This window comes from Alligator mississippiensis, chromosome 6 (genome assembly GCF_030867095.1).
Source record: "Alligator mississippiensis isolate rAllMis1 chromosome 6, rAllMis1, whole genome shotgun sequence".
Lineage (NCBI taxonomy): Eukaryota > Metazoa > Chordata > Crocodylia > Alligatoridae > Alligator > Alligator mississippiensis.
The window spans coordinates 58317262-58336322 of NC_081829.1; the positions used below are offsets into that span (position 1 = coordinate 58317262).

At 42.9% G+C, this 19061-nt stretch overlaps 1 protein-coding gene across 2 annotated transcripts in view; it reads left to right on the forward strand.

Moving 5' to 3' along the window:
• Window positions 1-11771: 11771 nt before the first annotated feature.
• The window catches only part of LOC102567289 (steroidogenic acute regulatory protein, mitochondrial), a 96805-nt gene continuing 89515 nt past the window's right edge, over window positions 11772-19061 (forward strand). Inside the window, exons 1-4 of one of the 2 annotated variants that reach the window (XM_019484333.2) lie at window positions 11772-11940; window positions 14004-14126; window positions 15364-15509; window positions 16411-16569. In XM_019484333.2, the coding sequence (XP_019339878.2) occupies window positions 11877-11940; window positions 14004-14126; window positions 15364-15509; window positions 16411-16569 (492 nt within the window). In that variant the 5' untranslated portion in view covers window positions 11772-11876. The remainder of the gene's footprint in view (window positions 11941-14003; window positions 14127-15363; window positions 15510-16410; window positions 16570-19061) is intronic. The other variant, XM_019484332.2, reaches the window with a different exon arrangement.

Genomic DNA, 19061 nt, shown 5'->3' on the forward strand with positions numbered 1-19061 from the left:
CTGCAGTTCATCCCATAAATGGGTTGGCAAGTATAGTATGAGGCTTACTTGAATTTTTAGCTTGGTTGACAAACGTCTTTTTTTTCCCTGCAGGATTCATTTTAACTTCCCATGTGCTCTCAGGATTTCCATTGACATTTGCCACCCACATAGAATACTGTAGTGCCTAGTCCCTGCTAGGAAATCCAATCTTTAGCACCATATTCTTGTTTTCACAGAAATATGCATAGGGGCTCAGATAAGATGAATGATTGAACACTGGTTACCAGTTCTGAACTATACAACTACATGCAGTTTCCTCTATATCTGCAGCATTACCTATTACAGAGCAGTTGGTTCTCTCATAGTTAAGGTTGCAGCTTAATTTCCATTTAAAAGTATATTTTGTATCCTCTGAACTACATGCTTAAGAACCTACCTTGCAAATTGCAAAAGCTGTAGTCAAAGTGTGTACTTTCAAAGTCAACTGGCACATAGTTAAGGGTAATCACTGTTCACTGGAGTATGGCAGACAGTGATTGTCACCAGCAGTGCTGTGACTGTACACAGCTGAAACCTTAAGAAAAATCCCTGTGTCCATGTTGTTACTGATGATTTTTAGACCAGAAGTGATCAGGATAGAGGACATCCAGATCCTGCCTATTCCCACTGTCCTCAGCAGCATTTCGAGATCTCTGCTATTTTCTCTTGCTTCTAGCCTAAACAAGCCACTACGTCAGGTCAAATCCTCATCTAGAGACACACAGCTGTAGCAGTTTCAAGATGACTCTCTCTGGTCACAGAGAGTATGTACACACATACTAAAGGTGATTTAAAATAAGATGACTTAACTAAGTCAGCTTAAGCCATGTTGGAGCATACATGGTGGCAGCCATCTTGTGAGATAAGTCGACTTAACTAATGCAACTTAAGATAATACACATCAGAGGTGCATATGCTCTGATAGTTAAGCTGACTTTAAAAAGTTAAGTCATCTTAACTGCCAGAAAGTTAGTATGTGTGTATGCACCCATCGGTGTATTGTCCACTGGGAACCAAGGGGTGGACATCATGGCTAGGCTAACTACTGAGAGTCACCCCTTGGCTTCCCAGTGGACATCATGGCTAAGCTAACTACTGAGGGCACTAAAATAGTGCTCTGGAGGTGAAGGGGAGTGGAAAGGGAGTTTTAATTAAAGCAGCTCTGAGAGCCAATCTAATTAATCACCTGCCACATCTCTTGTATTCACTGTCCCACATTTCAAAATGGCAACGTGGGCACTTTAACTAAAACTCATTCCATTAGTTTTAGTTAAAAGTGCCTCTGGTGCCATTTTGAAGAATGAGGACGCTGAATACATAAGGCATAAAGACTGCTGGAACACACTAATTACCATGCTCCAACAGACTCAATTAATCAAATCTGCTCTGACGCACTGTAATTACAGCGTGTCAAAGCAGCATCCCCACACATCTACAGGCACCCAAAATGGCAAGGTCCCTGCCAGAATTTTCAGGTCTGGATGGGCACTGGAGAAAAAGAGAAAAAGGCAGTGACTTAATAGATCAGGTGGCCTTTTCTCTAAAGTTGTCAGTATACACATTACAGGTCAGGTCTAGTCCCAGACCCCATTAAGAGGCCAGTTTGTCCTGTGACAACATGTTATATAGATCCAGGACCTAGTCCTCGGACCTTCTGTCCTAAACTCATGTAATTCATATAATTCATGTAACTTATCTTCTCTAAGAGAAATCCATGTAAAGGGCAGCTCTCACTCTTCAGTGTCCTACTTTTTTCTGTGTTCTATTTATTGAATACAAGTGAAACATCTTCAGACACTACGTTATTTTTTCAATCAGAGTGGCAAGTGGCCTGAATACTGGCCAACCAAAATAAAATGTACAAGAAGTAGTGCCATAAACAGATCTCCTTGCATGCAGTACAGTCTGCTCATGCTTTTTGTTTGCAAAGAAGGACTACAATTCATGCTGGTACGCCCATTAATTATTCCATACACACCAGCAAACAATTAGCTGGCGGCAGGTTGCATTCCAGAAAAGTATCTGTGCTCCACTTTTCTCATCACATTAACCTTTCATCATGGACAGGAGAAATGACAGGACTGCCAACCTGCCACAAAAATATGGAAATTCCTAAAGAAAACCCTAGAGTTTGTGATAAAGATCTTAGAAGTTTCAATCTGAAATCATTCAGTTATGCATGCTTCTGTCACATGAAAATGCTAGCTACCTTCTGTGTTTCCAGTGCAAATGGTTGAAATGACTTTAACATGTAAACAGGTTTTAATTAAAACCTGGTGGCATCGGTTATGCACAAAATGGAAAAAACTAAAAGGAATCCACATCCAACTTCCCATTAAATTCATCCATCTCTAATAGGCAACTTAATTGCCAACTTGTTGAGGTTGAGAATAAGAGTCAGCTGCAAGGATTCTAGCTTTGCATCTTGATATGCTATTCACGCACTTCTGCACTTAACATTTGGCAATTGTCTTTCCTCAGGAGACCTTAGATATTTCATGAGCAAATGTTCCTTCCCCAGGTTGAGAAATTACTTGCACTAAATTGATCTGCACAATTAGAACTGATGGTCCCATCCTTTCAGTGAAAGGTCATCTCATAAAAAAACATTTAGCACATGAAAATTAGGGAAAGTTTCAAGTGTGCAGAATCCCATCCCTACACCTGGTGCAATGTGCTAGCAGTCACACATCTAACTGGGATTTTGAGGGGTCAAATTAAATAAAAAAGCTGACCACATAACACCCTCCAGAGGATTGTTTAAAACCTTGCATTGCATCTTCCAAAGGAAATAGACACTGGGTAGTGATCTTTTCAAGCATCACTGAGAGTGACTTCTTATGCTGTAACTGTAGATCAGCAGTGACCTCCAGTGGCTACGTAAGTGTATGCCAGGGAAACAGGCAGACAAGGTTCCTTGGGTGAATTTGATATCTTTTATTAGACCAACCCAAATAGTTGGAGAATAGTTATTAAGCAAGCTTTCGAGTTCAAAAACCCTTCGTCATGTTTTTGAAACACTCATGTTTTTGAACTCGAAAGCTTGCTTAATAACTATTCTCCAACTATTTGGGTTGGTCTAATAAAAGATATCAAATTCACCCAAGGAACCTTGTCTGCCTATGTCCTTAGACCAACACGGCTACAACCTACACCCCTGCCAGGAAAACATGGATTTCTAAGAGGAATAATCAAGGACAGACTTCACACACACACACACACACACGCAAGGAGTTAGGTGTTACAAAACGCTATTCACACAAGAACACTTGCACCCTTTCTTCCCACAATGATGAAGTAGCTGAGGGGATGCAGTACTTCCTGTTCTTCATTGCCAATTCATTGCTTCACTTCCTCACTGTGGCACTGAAAAAGGGTTTCAAGTGAGCATAAACATAACATGCTGCCTATAAGGATACAAAATTGCCAGAGTGGTGCAATGGCAGGTGGTGTCAGAGAAGCAGGTCCAGAAAATGGGAACAGAAGCCCTGAAAGATGGAATGTATTTATATAAAGTACATTTGAACATAATGTGCAGTGATTTAACCATCCAGAGCATTTATAGATTTGCTTCAGGAGGCAGGGGGGCACTTTAATTAGTGAACTGTGCTAATTAAATGCGTCTGAACATCATGTGTATCAGCATCCTTGCACTGAAAAATGGCAGCTGGGCACTTTGAACTAAAGCTCATTGAAATTCCTCCATGGAGTAATGAATCTCCAGTGGCTTCAGTGACATCTGGGCCACTGTCTTTAGCAAAGGCTGCACTGTATTTACAGCCTTCTCCTGGTGAGTTGCACCTTCCAGTGTAAGACTGACAACTATCAGTGTCTATTTGTGAGCCAAGATGCGTCACCAGAGGAAAAGGTATGCTCCGCAACACAACCTGGGGATGGATCCAGGAGGGGGTGCAGTGGTGTGGATGCACTCCACTCCTCCTCCTTCAGTCATCCCTGTGTGGGACAAGCAGGCAGACATTTTTTTTTTTACTTTAAGTCCCTCAAGTAAGTAAGAATCCCCCTTCCCTCTCCTCTCCTCTCCATGCTCAGCAGCACCTCCCCTCCCATCCCTCCTCCACCCACCGCTGCTGCTATCTCCAGCTGCTCTGGGAACAGGGGCTGAGAAGGTGCTCCCAGACCACTCTTGCCTGCTCTAGCTGAGCGATACATGGAGCCAGGCTCAGCCAGGGACAACAGCAGCATCAGGCAGGTCCCCCCTCACCCCCACCCCATGTTCCCTGCCATCCTGAGAGCAGGCATTGGGGAGGGAACCCACCTGCTGCGACTGCTGCATCTGGCTAAGCCTGGCTCCATATGCAGCCTGACTGCAGGAGGGCAGGGGCAACTCTCGGATCTTCCTCCCTCCCTACCCTCCCAGGTCAGCTGGGGACAGACAGCAGTGGTGGTGGGTTGGGAGGAATGGGAGAGGAGGAAACTTGTTGCTGAGCATGGAGGAGAAGGAGGGAGAGGGAAAATTCTTACCTATTTGAGGGACTTGAAGTCCCCCACAGTTGCTCCTGTGGCCTACCCTGGTGTGGGTGGGGGGAAGCCTGGAAGCTGGGCTGCAGCCCTCCCCTGCAGTGCAGAGCACTGCTCCCACACCTTCCTAGGTGAAACCCTGAATCCACTCATGACATAACCTGATCACCGAAGGGAACAACACTTTCTAGTCAGGTTCCCTTTGCAGCCCTTTCCCTTTGTAGTGATTTTGCAAAGAATTTCCAGTGTTATCATGTTCTTTGTCTTCAGCGTCCATTGCATTAAAGAACTGATTAGGACACGTCTCATTTCCTTGGCAATAGCTTAGTGTATATAAGCATTTTCAGAAAACATTTCTGTGTGGCTGAGATGCAGTCTGGGCCAGCTGCCTGTCGCCTACATCTAAAATCAGTTGTGTTTCTAAACATTGTAGGTAACACAAAGACATCTATAGAAGGTACTCACTTGGCCCCTAATAGTATAGGATCTGCATGCCTCCTCTTCTTCAGTGTATTCATTCCCACAACACCTGTGGTCTATCACTGCCATTTTACAAATGGGGAACTGTGGTGCAGAGGGGCCAAGGTCACACAGAAAATCTGTGGCCGAATAGAGGACTGAACATGAATTTCCTGAGGCACTAGCCTTCTAGCCACTGGACCATCTTCCTTGTCTGTCAAGGTAAGCTAAATGCACAGGCCAGTTATTTACATCATTCTTCCTTAAGGAAGAGTCTGTTTTTGAAAGCTATGAGGATTCGTACAGTGGCTGTTGGCTAGAGGCTGTGCCAGGTTGACAAAGTGCTCCCAGGAACAGCATGTAACAACATGGTGGCTGACAGCACTACAGATGGCAGCAGAGGGCCCAGAGATACTTGTTGGTTCCCTGAAAAACTGTGCCAGTCTGAAGAGCAAAGCCAGGTGGGGCGGGCAGATATCCTTCCCCCTTCAGTCCTACCCCTCATATTCCTCATCTATAAGTCAGTGCCACACTCTCAAGCTAGAAAGGGCCTGAGGAAGAAAATCATAGTGCTGCTTCCTTAGTTCATAAATATCGCACACATTATACACTCTATCTATCGAGTAAGGGAGAAAAGGTGCTCCCTTTCTCCCTGACATGGGCTACACACATTACATATTAGAGGGCAAGGAGAAGAGGCATACCCTGTCCATACAGAATGGGTGAGCAAGCTAAGAAGGTATAGAGATGATTCTGCTTCTGCGGCAGTCAGCACAGCACACCTGACCCAGTACCAAAGGACAATAACTTGGGTCAGGGATAGGTCTTCTTCATATTGCTTCTTGTGAGAGCAAAGGATAAGCCATGGCCCAAACTGACTCCGACTCCTTTTCGCAGGGCTGGTGGAAAACTACAGCTTAATCCTTAAATACCCAGAGGGGGGTTTCTTGGATGTGCATTGAAAATGCTCCCTACCATCTTTTTCCATCATCTAAGCAGGGTTTGTGCATAGCTCCAGCCATTTCCAGCACAGAAAAACAGGAAAATAAAGTTCAGAAGTCCAGTTCAGATCCCTTTGTGGCAGTACAGTTTCTGGACCTAGTAGGAAGACACAATGTTTCAGGGTCACCTTGTACAGAATTCAAGACAACGGATGGATAACATTCATCAAGACGGCTGATAAAAAGTTATCTGAGTGTGTCTCTGCTTCCTGCAGGGAGGATATGACCACAGAAAAGTAGGCACAAGAGTGACAAAAACATGAATAAGGGAATGCAGTGTCACATGGGGGAAATTGCTTGTGCTAGGAGGAAGCTGTGACCCAGAGTGCTGGCATTATATTATCTTCTAGGTGGCTGAGGCCTGAGAGAATCTAGAGAATTATACATTTGAATGGGGGTGGGGTGAGTGGGGTGGGGGGAAAGAGTTTTGACAGTAGAAAAAAGCATTTCCTTTTGGGGGTTTTTAAACAACAACAACAACAACAAAAAGAAGAGCTATCAGCAGCAAAGAGAAATTACTGCAACAAGGGCAACTTCAGATATGTAGTAAATAAAGTTTTCACCAATACATTTAGGTGTCCCTGCCAAAAGATCTATTCAGGTTCTAAGGATTTGTAAAAATTAACATAAGGTAACTGGAAAGCAACTTCAAGGCTTTATCAAGAGGCTGCATTGAAGATTGAGACCATGGAACACCAGCCCAAAAAGAAGAAAGAACAATAAGCTCACTCCAAGAAATGCCAGGCTGTGTACTAGTACAATAGAAGACCTTGGATTGCCCTGCTGAAATCAATGGCAAAACTCCCATTGATTTCAGTTGGTCCTGGATCTCATCCATCACATCGAAAACAGTAACAGGCTTTTTTCACAACTCATGTTCAAAGGGAGAGAAACCCAGAGTAAATGAATAGCAAACATGGGAAGGACAATGGAAGAACTTCTCACCGACAGAAAGAACTGTCCAAATACACCAGTGAGGTTCTTCTATGACTAGGCACAGTGTAATTAAGGTTTTACCCTGTCTAGAAAGACTGTTTGCCACATCTTAGACTAAACAGAAAATCTCTTCCTTACATATGGATTACTTTGGTTTTATCCCTATTCTTTGTTCCCTAAGCCATTGTTTCATTCAAGCTATGCCAGAATCAACTGTAATTAGTGGACTAGGACTACAACTGGTTCTTGGAGAGAGGGTAAAAATAAACTCAGGATTAAAGGGCACCTGCCTAGGATCCTGGGTTCAAAAAGTTTGGAAATAAGAACCCCAGTCCTGTGAAGAACTGCCAGAAGTCTGACTTCAGTATACAGTATCCTAAGGACTAAGTGGGGTGGCAGGTGGCAGTGAGCTTGGGTAAGTGCAACTAATAACACCATATAAAGCAAACCAGTGCAATCCATCAGTAACAAACTAGAGCCTGCAGAGCCAAGAACTCATGCTGAACCACACCAACTACACTTACACCCCAAACAGGCCTGGGGAAGGTACAGTGGAGGGGAGACACTCTTATTTCAAGTCCCCACAAGTGTTATAAAGATCAATGAAGGAGAAAATAAATCAATGATGAAAACTGTGATGTCTGAAAAGATCAGAAGTTCTCTTCACAGAGCCTTTTAAACCTCTTGAGCTCTCTTGGGACTTAGATGCTCAGTTGTCTGGATGAACCATAAGTTTTACTTATAACCATTTCATGTAGTCATTCTTCTTTCTTTAATTATTTTGTATTCTTGGTTTTGAAGTGGCACTCAAGTACTTTGGAGAGCAGATGAAGCAACAGCAGGGTTATAACCAAGGCCCTCATTTTCTAATATTACATTAGAAATGGCCTGGCATCTGAACTTGGCATACATCCATGTGACTCATTTCCATCCTTTATGGCACCCCAGAGAAATCCTGTGGGGAACTATAAACTTTAAAAGGCTCTTGCAAGAGCCAGCTGGAACTGGTTGTTATATTATGTAGACACTTATGCTGTATTATATAAAGGCTTATATTATGCAACACTGATCAGTTGCAATTCAGATACTGAATATAAGAGACTTCTGCCCAACTCCTTGACCCTCAGTAATTTCTGATCACCACATATCACTATGACTAAAATGATCACAGTAAATTGTTTGAATGGAAGAATGGAGTAGTTAACTCCAAGACAGATTTGCAACTCTGAAAATATGGAGGGCACAAGTGTTTACATGGTATTTCACTCTGTACCTGTAAGCAACAGTTGGCAGCAAGAAGGAAGACAGTCAGAAGGTAGTCTTATTACTGCAAACAGCTCACTCTGAAGCATTTGACATTTTCATAGAATCTTAGAGACATAGGGCTGGAAGGGAACTCCAAAAGTCATCTACTCCAGCCCCCTGCCTGAAGCAGGATCATCCCTACCCAAACCATCCTATATATATCCATTGCTTAACCTCTTAGCAAAACTACACAGTCATAGTTTCATAGTTTCTAGGGTTGAAAGGGACCTGAACAGATCATCAAGTCCGACCCCCTGCCCTCGGCAGGAATGAGTGCTGGGATCATAATACCCCAGCCAGATATCTATCCAACCTCCCCTTGAAGACCCCCAAGGTAAGAGAGAGCACCACCTCCCTTGGAAGCCCATTCCAGAGTTGGCAGCCCTAACCATATGGTAATGCCTCCTGATATCAAGCTTGAACCTACTCTCAATCAACCCTGACACAACCTCAAAACTTAACATAGTTTCCTCTTACCTTAGGCAGATGAGACTAACTATGAAACTGTGATATAAAAATTTTAGTGCTGCACTACAGGGGAAAATGAAGCAGATGAGATATGCTGCATATATCAAAAAGTTCACATTGGCAGAACAGGAATATTAGCCTCCTGGAAAACAGCAGGAAGGGGTTTCTTTACATAGGCTGGAAAAGCTAAATAAAAATCAAAAATACACTTATTTGTCCTAGACTATTATTCTGTCTTCCCTGAAACAAACTTGCTAAAAGATACAACAGCTAAACAGGTTAAAAGGCATATCAAACCTGGCTTTGCCAGACAGAAGCAATGTCTGACTATAGCTCACAGTTCAGTGGGCAAAAATCTAAACAAATTCCAGTGACATATAAGTTTTGACATATAACTGCTGGCCCCAGTACCTCCAATCCAATGGGTTAACAGAAAGCAGGGTCAAAATAGTTCCTAAGAAGAAAGACTGCAGGATTAGGCTCATCCAGATTTAGCAGTGTTAAATTACAGAACAGCACTAAAGACTGGGTTGTCACTTGCACACATTTTATTCAAAAGACTGAAAAACAAGAACAGTTTGAAACCCACATCAGTGTCCCTGGGGATTTGCAGATGTATAAAGAAACAGACAAGATAATTCCCCCAAAAAATCCTTGCCTCATGTACATTGACTCAACCATCCTGACTACAGCAACACTCCAACCCTAAAGCAAAACAAAAATCTCATTATGGATTGGGATCCTCAGTGCTGCTGATACTTCATGAAAGCAATATTATACATGGTGAAGCAGCCTGTGATCATACAAACTTGTCACCACAGCATGGGCGACCGGTGCCTCCTGAGTCAGGGGGGGCATGTGCCCCTGCCAGCAGCCAGTCAGCGACTGGGGGAAGGGGGGTTCCCTCATGGTCGATCACGCCGACCTGGAAGCATGAGCCCTCCTGCCTGCCTTCCCCGCCACCCATTGCCTAACCAGGGAGCACTGGCTGTAGGGGGGTGCACCAGCGCTCTCAGGGGTGCACATGCACCCCCGTGTACCCCCTATGCAACGCCATTGCACCACAGACATGCATACTGTGGATAAACAGGTACTAACACCCTTTCTGAAGCTCAGAAGGAAGGACGTTCTACAGCACAGAGTCAGCCAAGAAGATCTCAGAAATGTAACAACCACATGAAAGGCAGAGTGCCAGGTCCCTGGATGTGGCCCACCCAGAACTCATAGATTAACCAGAGCCTGACAGTGCTGATGCTGATGTCTCAAGAAATCCTGCAGGTTCACATGAAAGAGTGGGGCACCTCCAAGACTAACTGAACATTGCCAGTTATCCTTGTTAACAGCTAAAGCTTTTGAAATTCTGTGTTTTGTTCAAGTGGCTTGTAAATGTTATTGTTATATTTGTCTGAGAAAGAGCACATGATTCACAAGATAAACCTGAGATTTCAAATAGGAATCCATAGTGTGAAAAACACTGTAATCTGCTGTGGCCTTTCTAAGTTCTTTGCAACAGAAGAATTTGCTTTAGTATTTTTCCATAGTCAAAAAGCCAATGAAAGCTACCTTCAAGTGAGACGCTGACATGGTGTTGTGTTGTACAGAGGATCGTGTAATGCAAGGCTGAGCAATTAGTACTCAGACGCTGGATGATGGAGCAGAGCTCTTTGATGCTGACTGATTTTTGAATGGCACACACATGCCCCTTTCAGAAATACAAGCAGAGCAGTGTAAACGTGCTGGCAGAAAACAAAGATCAAAGAGACATTTTGCCCTCAATATACATGCACTGATTAATCCAACCTCTCTCTTTAAAATTAGATTCTCTTATAAATTCTCCAGTCCCTTAATCTTTTTTACTCATGCCTCTGAATTTCCTCCAATGTTTTATACTTTCCTGGTTCTAAAGGAGCTCATGAACCACCTCACTTAACTATCTCTTTTAACCAGAATCAGACCTTATATGGGAAAGCCCCTGGAAACATATAATAAATGCTTATTTTACTGTCCTCATCATAATGGTACCACGCATCCTGGTAGGAAAGGGGTAGGGGACAGGAAACTGTTAACTATAGCAAGCAAGAAGACAGAGGCAGCCCATGACTCACCAAGACACAGAAACTGTAGCCAGGAGTTACAAAAGCTGCTCACTGGATTGGCCTCTGTAGAAGCCAAAATATACATAGTCAATTATTAATCTTCCTAACAATCCAATTATATCTGGTGTTCTCTTGCCATGGCCAAAAAGGCTGCATGACCCTCCATTTACTCAGACATGCCAGATGGCTGATTCCTTAGCAAATTAAAGTACTCTACAGATGTAATGTAAGTAATGACAACATGACTGGTTACAACTGCAACATCACAGGTTCTACTACGGACAGATGTCAGAGAACAGGTACCATCCTAGAGGAACCACTGTTTAGAGGCGATCCAGTGTTTAGTGACTGGCATATGAGCAACACCTGACAGGGGAGGCATCATTTCCCATTTTCAGTAGGGTATCAATAAGCATCCAGTCTGCACTACAGCAGTTAATAGGCCTGGGATTAAATTCATGTGTCTTTTAAAAACAAAACCATTTCATTCTGTGCACATATTCACCAAAGCCTGTATGGCCACAGTGAAACAGGGCTTACAATTCCTACATGAAGTTAGCCAGTACAGCAATAAGCAGAGGAGAAGCATCAGATTCTTCAGGTAGAAGGGGTGAAGGGCCAAGTGCCTTAGAAAGTAAAAATCAATAAGATGTTTACAAGCAGCTGACATGGCACATGGGTATCATTCAGGCTGACTTTAATGCAATGTCTCACTTCAGAATGGCAGAGGCTCCTCTCCACAGTATGTTGTAGTTTGTTCACAGAGACCAACAAAGTGTCAGGAGTTTTTAAAAATATATCTGTACCTGATTGATGTCATCTTGGAATACAGTAACCATCCAAACTATGGGTGAGGGTTAATTATTATTAAATCTCAAAAAAGAAATGTGTAAAAGCAGCAAATTTTCACTTATGTGGATAAGGAGTTCCTCCCTCTGCTTCTCCCCTCCCTTTGTTTGCTTTGTCCTTGGATATCCTTCATTCCCAGCTGCTATCAGAAAGCATGGTCCATATCATCAGGTGTTGTCCTTCACTAATGCTATAAAGGCATGAACTAGTGCCACAGTCAGCTTTTGCACTGAACACAGGAGGCAACTGACATCTCCAGACCATGCTGCCTGCAACATTCAAACTGTGCTGTGGGATCTCACATGATCACCTTCGAAGCATAACTGGTAAGCAGAACTCATCTTTTTCTATTAAACAGAGCATACAATATACAGTAAAAGATACCTTCTTTTAAAGTGTCAACCAGGGAATAACTATTGTCCTTTTCTGAATGATTGAACAAGGCCACCACAATAATTTGTGTCAAGCAGACTGGAATATCTCAGCCTTGTAGAAAATGTCAGCAGTCATCACTGTGTAGACAGTGGGTATATATCATACATGCCAGAGTCATATATTTATAAACATGCTGACAATTCTGTAGCCTGCGTATTCTTCTTTTGCTGTTTCATACTTAGGAAGGATTAAATTTTAATCTGCAGATGTTAGTAATTGATCTTTCCCTCTACACAAAATCTGACATAAAAATTAGATCATAAAACATGGATACGTATACTGAGAGAAAGTTGAAAACCATATGGAATCAAATTCCTAGTCAATACCATTTAGATCAGCTGAGGAACCTTTCATTCCTGAATCTGTTCTGAATCATGACTTCTACAGGGTAGTCTTTTGCTGGGGAAGTAAGAAATATCTTCTGGTACAAAAAGTTTAACTCAAAAGTGTTGGAAAATAAATATCAGCATCTGCTGAAATTCATCAACAGAAATCAAATCCTTTCAAGTCTAACAACTGCTGCAAGCGACAGTGCACCAGGATGTCCAGGATTTTGATTTTCCTTAGTGCAAGGTAACACGTTGCACTGCTCTGTAGAGCTACTGCTCCACTTTGAAGTGCAGCATGTTACAGCATTATACCAGAAGAGGATGTATTCTGAGGGAAAATTTACTAGGTTAATAGACAGTGATTAATGGGTTAGGTGAAGAACAAGACAGCAAGGCAGTACTGTAGTGAAGTGTGGAAGCTCAGTGAAATATGATGCAATAACTGAAGATAGATACTATTTAATGTGATAAATATTATATACTGCAGCTTTCATTACTTTATATTAAAGATAAGTAAATTTCAGATATACTGAAAAAGTCAAATTCCTTTCCATTACCCACTGAATATATTTCTGTATAATTCCTGACACCTATGGAATAATACATTTTCTTTAGAAAAATGTAATTTTTTTTTTTAACCTGGAACGATAAAAACTATGGTGAATTCTCTATCACTTTGAATCATGACTGGATGTCTTTCTGAAAGATGTGTTAGGTTCAAATAGAAATTATGGGCTTGATGCAAGAATTATTAGAAGAGGTTATCTGCTATGTCAGAGGTCAGAGTAGATCATTATAATAGTCTCATCTAGCCTTAAATCATATGAATCTATCAATCTGATCTACATGTGCAAGTTACTGGCAGTTTCTTGTCATTAAAAATATTGTCAGAGAAATTCCCATACTTTGTAGGATGACACTCCTCAAATTCCTGCATGTTCTCCTCACTTCTACTGTTGAGAGTTATTTGTAAACAGAGATAAAGTAGCCTGAAGAGTTGAGATTATAGAAATAACCTTTTACCTCAAAGAAGAAATCCCACAGTATTGTATTAAGATGCTAAATAATTGTTTTGTAGTCTTTGAGCCTTTGTCCCATATTTGACTGCACATTACTCAGAGAAGTACCACATGGGCCAACTGCAAATGTGGGGACATTTTCATTTAAAAATGTCACAACATCTGATACTCAGTATTTTCCCAAGAGAAATAGATGAAGCTGGTCGCAAAACAGGATTTTTTTTTATTATTATTTTTTGGTCAAAGATTTACATCTCTCTTCACTGAGAAACATTGACACCATTTCAACCACCTTGGTAACTGGAAGTTCACCAACTTCTGCCCCTTTCAGACTAGTACCTGCTACTCTCCCATGGCTGGAACAAAATAACAAATCACACCCATGGTGTTCATGCGTGAATCGATATTCATTTTTCTCAAAGCACTAAGGCATAAGGCAAACAAATTAATTGCCCAAGATCAATCCATCAGTCAGTTAGCGAATGCCGCTGATCAGTGTTGTCTTCACTCGCCGAACTCTGCATCAGTCACCAAGCCAATGTGCCTTCCTGCTGAATGTGATGCATTTAATAGCTTTCAGAGTGTGTTGCTGTTTGTCTTTTGTAGGCCTGAAAAGAACAGCTATGGCAGCTATCGGGCATGACCTGCAAGGAATGATGTTAAAAGGATCTCACTGTCTTCCTTCTAAACTTCCCGGCTATGTTCAGAGGTTGATGTGGAAAGATACTGGTAAGGGTTCTGTTTATCACTTCTATGAGATCATTCCTATTCCCAGGGGTCGCTCCACATTGCAAGTCTTGATAATTTATAGCAGTCTCAATATTGGCCATCAGCCACAAATTTTTGTAGTAACCATGATCCTGAGATCTTTTGAAGGGCAGACCAAATAAACCTATCAGAAATGAAGTCCAAAGCCTTTAAGTAAAGTCCATTTTATAGTGCTTTGTTATGTACATGGTGCCTCTTGGCACAAATAAATTACCCAGTGATTTGAAGAAGGACTCTGTTTTCCTTGTTCTTTAGAGCCCTTGCTTGATGTGAAATATGGTGTATATATGTAAAGCCAATAAAAAGCATCTATATAACTACATTACGTTTCTACCTTATTGCTGTTGGCAGGCCATATTAAACATTGCTTTCAAGAATACTTTTCAGTCATTTGACACATAACTAACTAAGCACTGGGGGTGGTTTTTAGCTACTTTTTATCAAATGTAACCTCATCCACACTGCCTAACACAGCTGTGTCCACTGAAACTGTGTTTATATATCATACTTAGAAGCATTTTTCAACATGGTGGAAACAGATGTAGATGCAGCATCCTGTATGTCAACACTCCCCTTTTGAGACATTTTATCCAATCAAAGCTGCTGTAAAAAGGAACATTTGCTTTGACTTAAAGTGTTTTTGTTTTGTTTTCTGTATTGAGCAATTTTATTTCCACAAACTTCAATTTCACTGTGGAGCAACGGGATGATGCTGAGGTGACTAAGTCATTCAGCATATTGTTGATGTCCATTTATTTGGTTGTTGTCGATGCTATTGTTAAAAAGGTGACAAAACCTTTTTTTAACAGTCTTTAAAAATGTCTTATTCTACAGCTGTGGTGTCATGACCATGACTTACAGCCTTCTAATAACAACGGAACTGACTTAAAAACCTAAGCTGGCAACAGGATGATTATCAGTACATTAAACTGCAGATGGCTACAACCAAAGATATTCAAATACAGATTTCCTCAATGTGTGAAAAGTGTCACAGACAGTATCCAATTCTGATCTACCTTATCAAGCTGAACTAGAGCTGAGCAATTCCAGTTTTGGTTCGTTTCTATCTTTAGGGTATGATGTAATCCCATATGTAAGCAAATGAAGACCACAGATCACTGCTACCTAATGGCGTATAGACAAAAATAAGGATGATTTTTAGCATTCATGAATAATTCTTTTGTCATTAATCCTGCAGCTGGGACTCAAGAAGATGGCACTGGCATCAGCTCTGTCTGGTTTTCAAGCACAGAGCTGTCTTATGTGAATCAAGGAGAAGTTACCCTGCACAGAGCGATGGAGATACTGCAGCAGCAAAATGGTTGGCAGATGGAAACAAAGCAGGTAAAGTGCTAGCATTTGTTACATTTGCTACTGTAGTCCAAAACACCTTTCTGATTAAGAAAACCTTGAGCAAGGGGGCAGGCTAGATGGAATCAGCTTCAGTCACTTCCCGTTACTATTTTTAAGATCATCTTCAGCAATGCTTCCACCACAGAAGCCCTTCAAGACCAGAAGTCCAGTACTGAAAGAGCAACTGGAAAGAGAGAGCAAAATGTCTGTGGCATTTCCATGTGTATGTGCATGGAAAAGATCATATATAAATTTGATACAGCAAAAGCTGTGCTTAAGTGAGGGTGTGATTGTCAGGATAGATGGTGTGTGTGAAGGATCTCAAGTGTGGGTAAATAATGAGTGTTTAAATAAATTGTTCTATGTTACGCTGAACACATAAGGAAACAGATGCCTCTCCCAAGAAACAATGTGTTAAGCACATGCCCACAAATTCATTAAATAAGGAGATGAGATGAAAAGGCTTTGAAGAGAAAGACCAGGCAATCACATACAGGGAAAGTTAATGTTGATGGTAGAAAATTAACAGACACCAAATCACTAAAGTGTTCTGATTTTGTTATTTATGTGTGTATTTATTAAGATCTTTGATAGAACAGTTTAAGGTAGCTGGACTGAATGAATCCCTGGTGGTGAATATTAAAAAAAATACCAGGGACATGATTTAGGTATAATGACTTGCAGCTATAAAGCAAACAGTGATTAAAGAAAGGACCCACATCATTTATTTAAAAGGCTTCTCAGTGAGTAATTTGGTGCTCTTCTGTGAATGATCTGGTGGGGGAGCATGTTAAACATCAAACTTGAGTCCTGAGATCTCTTATTTTCTTGTAGTGTCTCTACCTACATTCTTTTTATTAGGATCACAGCATTATGCTGTCTTTCTTGCCAGGGAAATGGAGATGCAGTGCTGAGTACAGTCATCCCACAGCTTGGCAAAGTCTTCCGAATAGAGGTGGTGTTGGCTGTTCCAATGGACCAATTGTACCATGAGCTGTTTGAGAGCCTGGAGCGAATGCCTGAGTGGAACCCTACTCTCAGTCAAGTCAAGGTAATTGGAGAGATGGATCCATCTTTGTATAGTCTTGGATCTTCTCATTCACCTGTTCAAAAAGCCAATTCCAAACCTCCTATCTGTGTGTATTTACTCATATTTATAATAATGTTCTTGGAGTCCTTGCCACAATTTGAAGTCAACCAAACTGGTACTTAAATGTAACTGAAGTGAGAACTCTCCACCAGTAAACCAGGTAAATCCACCAGCTCAGATCTCCTCTTCTTCTTCATTCCTTGCAGCCTCCTCCCCAGCCCCTCCAATACACTTTCAGTGCCTGATTAAAAAGATGAGCTTTACAGTACATAGATTCATAGATTCATAGATGTTAGGGTCGGAAGGGACCTCAATAGATCATCAAGTCCTACCCCCTGCATAAGCAGGAAAGAGTGCTGGGTCTAGATGACCCCAGCTAGATACTCGTCTAACCTCCTCTTGAAGACCCCCAGGGTAGGGGAGAGCACCACCTCCCTTGGGAGCCCGTTCCAGACCTTGGCCACTCGAACTGTGAAGAAGTTCTTCCTAATGTCCAGTCTAAATCTGCTCTCTGCTAGCTTGTGGCCATTGTTTCTTGTAACCCCCGGGGGCGCCTTGGTGAATAAATCCTCACCAATTCCCTTCTGTGCCCCCGTGATGAACTTATAGGCAGCCACAAGGTCACCTCTCAACCTTCTCTTGCGGAGGCTGAAAAGGTCCAGTTTCTCTAGTCTCTCCTCGTAGGGCTTGGTCTGCAGGCCCTTGACCATACGAGTTGCCCTTCGCTGTAGCCTCTCCAGGTTATCCGCATCCTTCTTGAAGTGTGGCACCCAGAATTGCACGCAGTACTCCAACTGCGGTCTGACCAACGACCTATAGAGGGGAAGTATCACCTCCCTGGACCTATTTGTCATTCATCTGCTGATGCACGATAAAGTGCCACTGGCTTTTCTGATGGCTTCGTCACACTGCCGGCTCATGTTCAACTTGGAGTCCACTAGGACTCCAAGATCCCTTTCCACTTCCGTGCCACCCAGCAGGTCATTCCCTAGGCTGTAGGTGTGCTGGACATTTTTCCTCCCTAGGTGCAGCACTTTGCATTTCTCCTTGTTGAACTGCATCCTGTTGTTTTCTGCCCACTTGTCCAGCCTATCCAGGTCTGCCTGCAGCTGTTCCCTGCCCTCCAGCGTGTCCACTTCTCCCCATAGCTTTGTGTCATCTGCAAACTTGGACAGAGTACATTCCACTCCCACGTCCAAGTCGCTGATGAAGACATTAAAGAGTATCGGTCCAAGGACCGAACCCTGCGGGACCCCACTGCCCACACCCTTCCAGGTCGAGACCGACCCATCTACCACGACTCTTTGGGTGCGACCCTCTAGCCAATTCGCCACCCACCAGACTGTGCAGTCATCCACATCACAGCCTCTTAATTTGTTCACCAGTATGGGGTGGGATACCGTATCGAAGGCCTTCCTGAAGTCCAGGTATACGACATCCACCCCTCCTCCTGTGTCCAGGCGTTTCGTAACCTGGTCATAGAAAGAGACTAGGTTGGTCAGGCACGATCTGCCCGCCACAAACCCATGCTGGTTTCCCCTCAGCATAACTTGTCCTGCCGGGCTCTCACAAATGTGAGCCTTGATAATTTTTTCAAATACTTTACCAAGGATGGAGGTGAGACTGACCGGCCTATAGTTGCCCGGGTCCTCCTTCCTCCCCTTTTTGAAAATGGGAGGAAGCCCTTTTCCAGTCCCCCGGGACTTGGCCTGTGCGCCACGAGCATTCGAATATTCCCGCCAGTGGCTCTGCAATGACGTCGGCCAGTGCCTTCAGCACCCTGGGATGGAGCCCATCCGGGCCTGCCGACTTAAAGGCATCCAGTTCTTCCAAGTGCCTCTGCACCACCTCAGGATCTATGCATGGAAGTCTGGCGCCTTGCTGCTGCCTCTCTACAACCCCAGTGAGAGACTTGTCGTGCCCCTCGCTTAGGAACACTGAGGCAAAGAACTCGTTGAGGAGTTCAGCCTTGTCCCCCCTGTCTGTCACCAATTGCTTCTGCCCATTTAGCAGGGGTCCTATTCCTCCCTGGGCCTTCCTTTTACTCCCTATGTATCTAAAAAACAATTTCTTGTTGTCCTTTACTTGGGTTGCCATCCTCAGCTCCATGGTAGCTTTGGCCCGCCTAACTGCCTCCCTACAAGCACGAGCAGAGGAGGTATATTCATCTTTAGTGATCTCACCCTGTTTCCACTTTTTATGTGCTCCCCTTTTGGCCCTTAGGCTGCCCTGGATTTCTCTGGTCAGCCATGGAAGCCTCCTGGCCCCTTTCCCTCTTTTGCCTCGCTCAGGGATCGTCTTGCTTTGTGCCCAAAGGATCGTTTCCTTTAGGCACAGCCACCCTTCTTGGGCACCCATCCCATCAAAACTCCTACTCTGCAGTGCGTCCTTGACTAATTGCCTGAGTGCAATGAGATCAGCTTTCCTAAAGTCTAGCACTTTCACCCTACTAG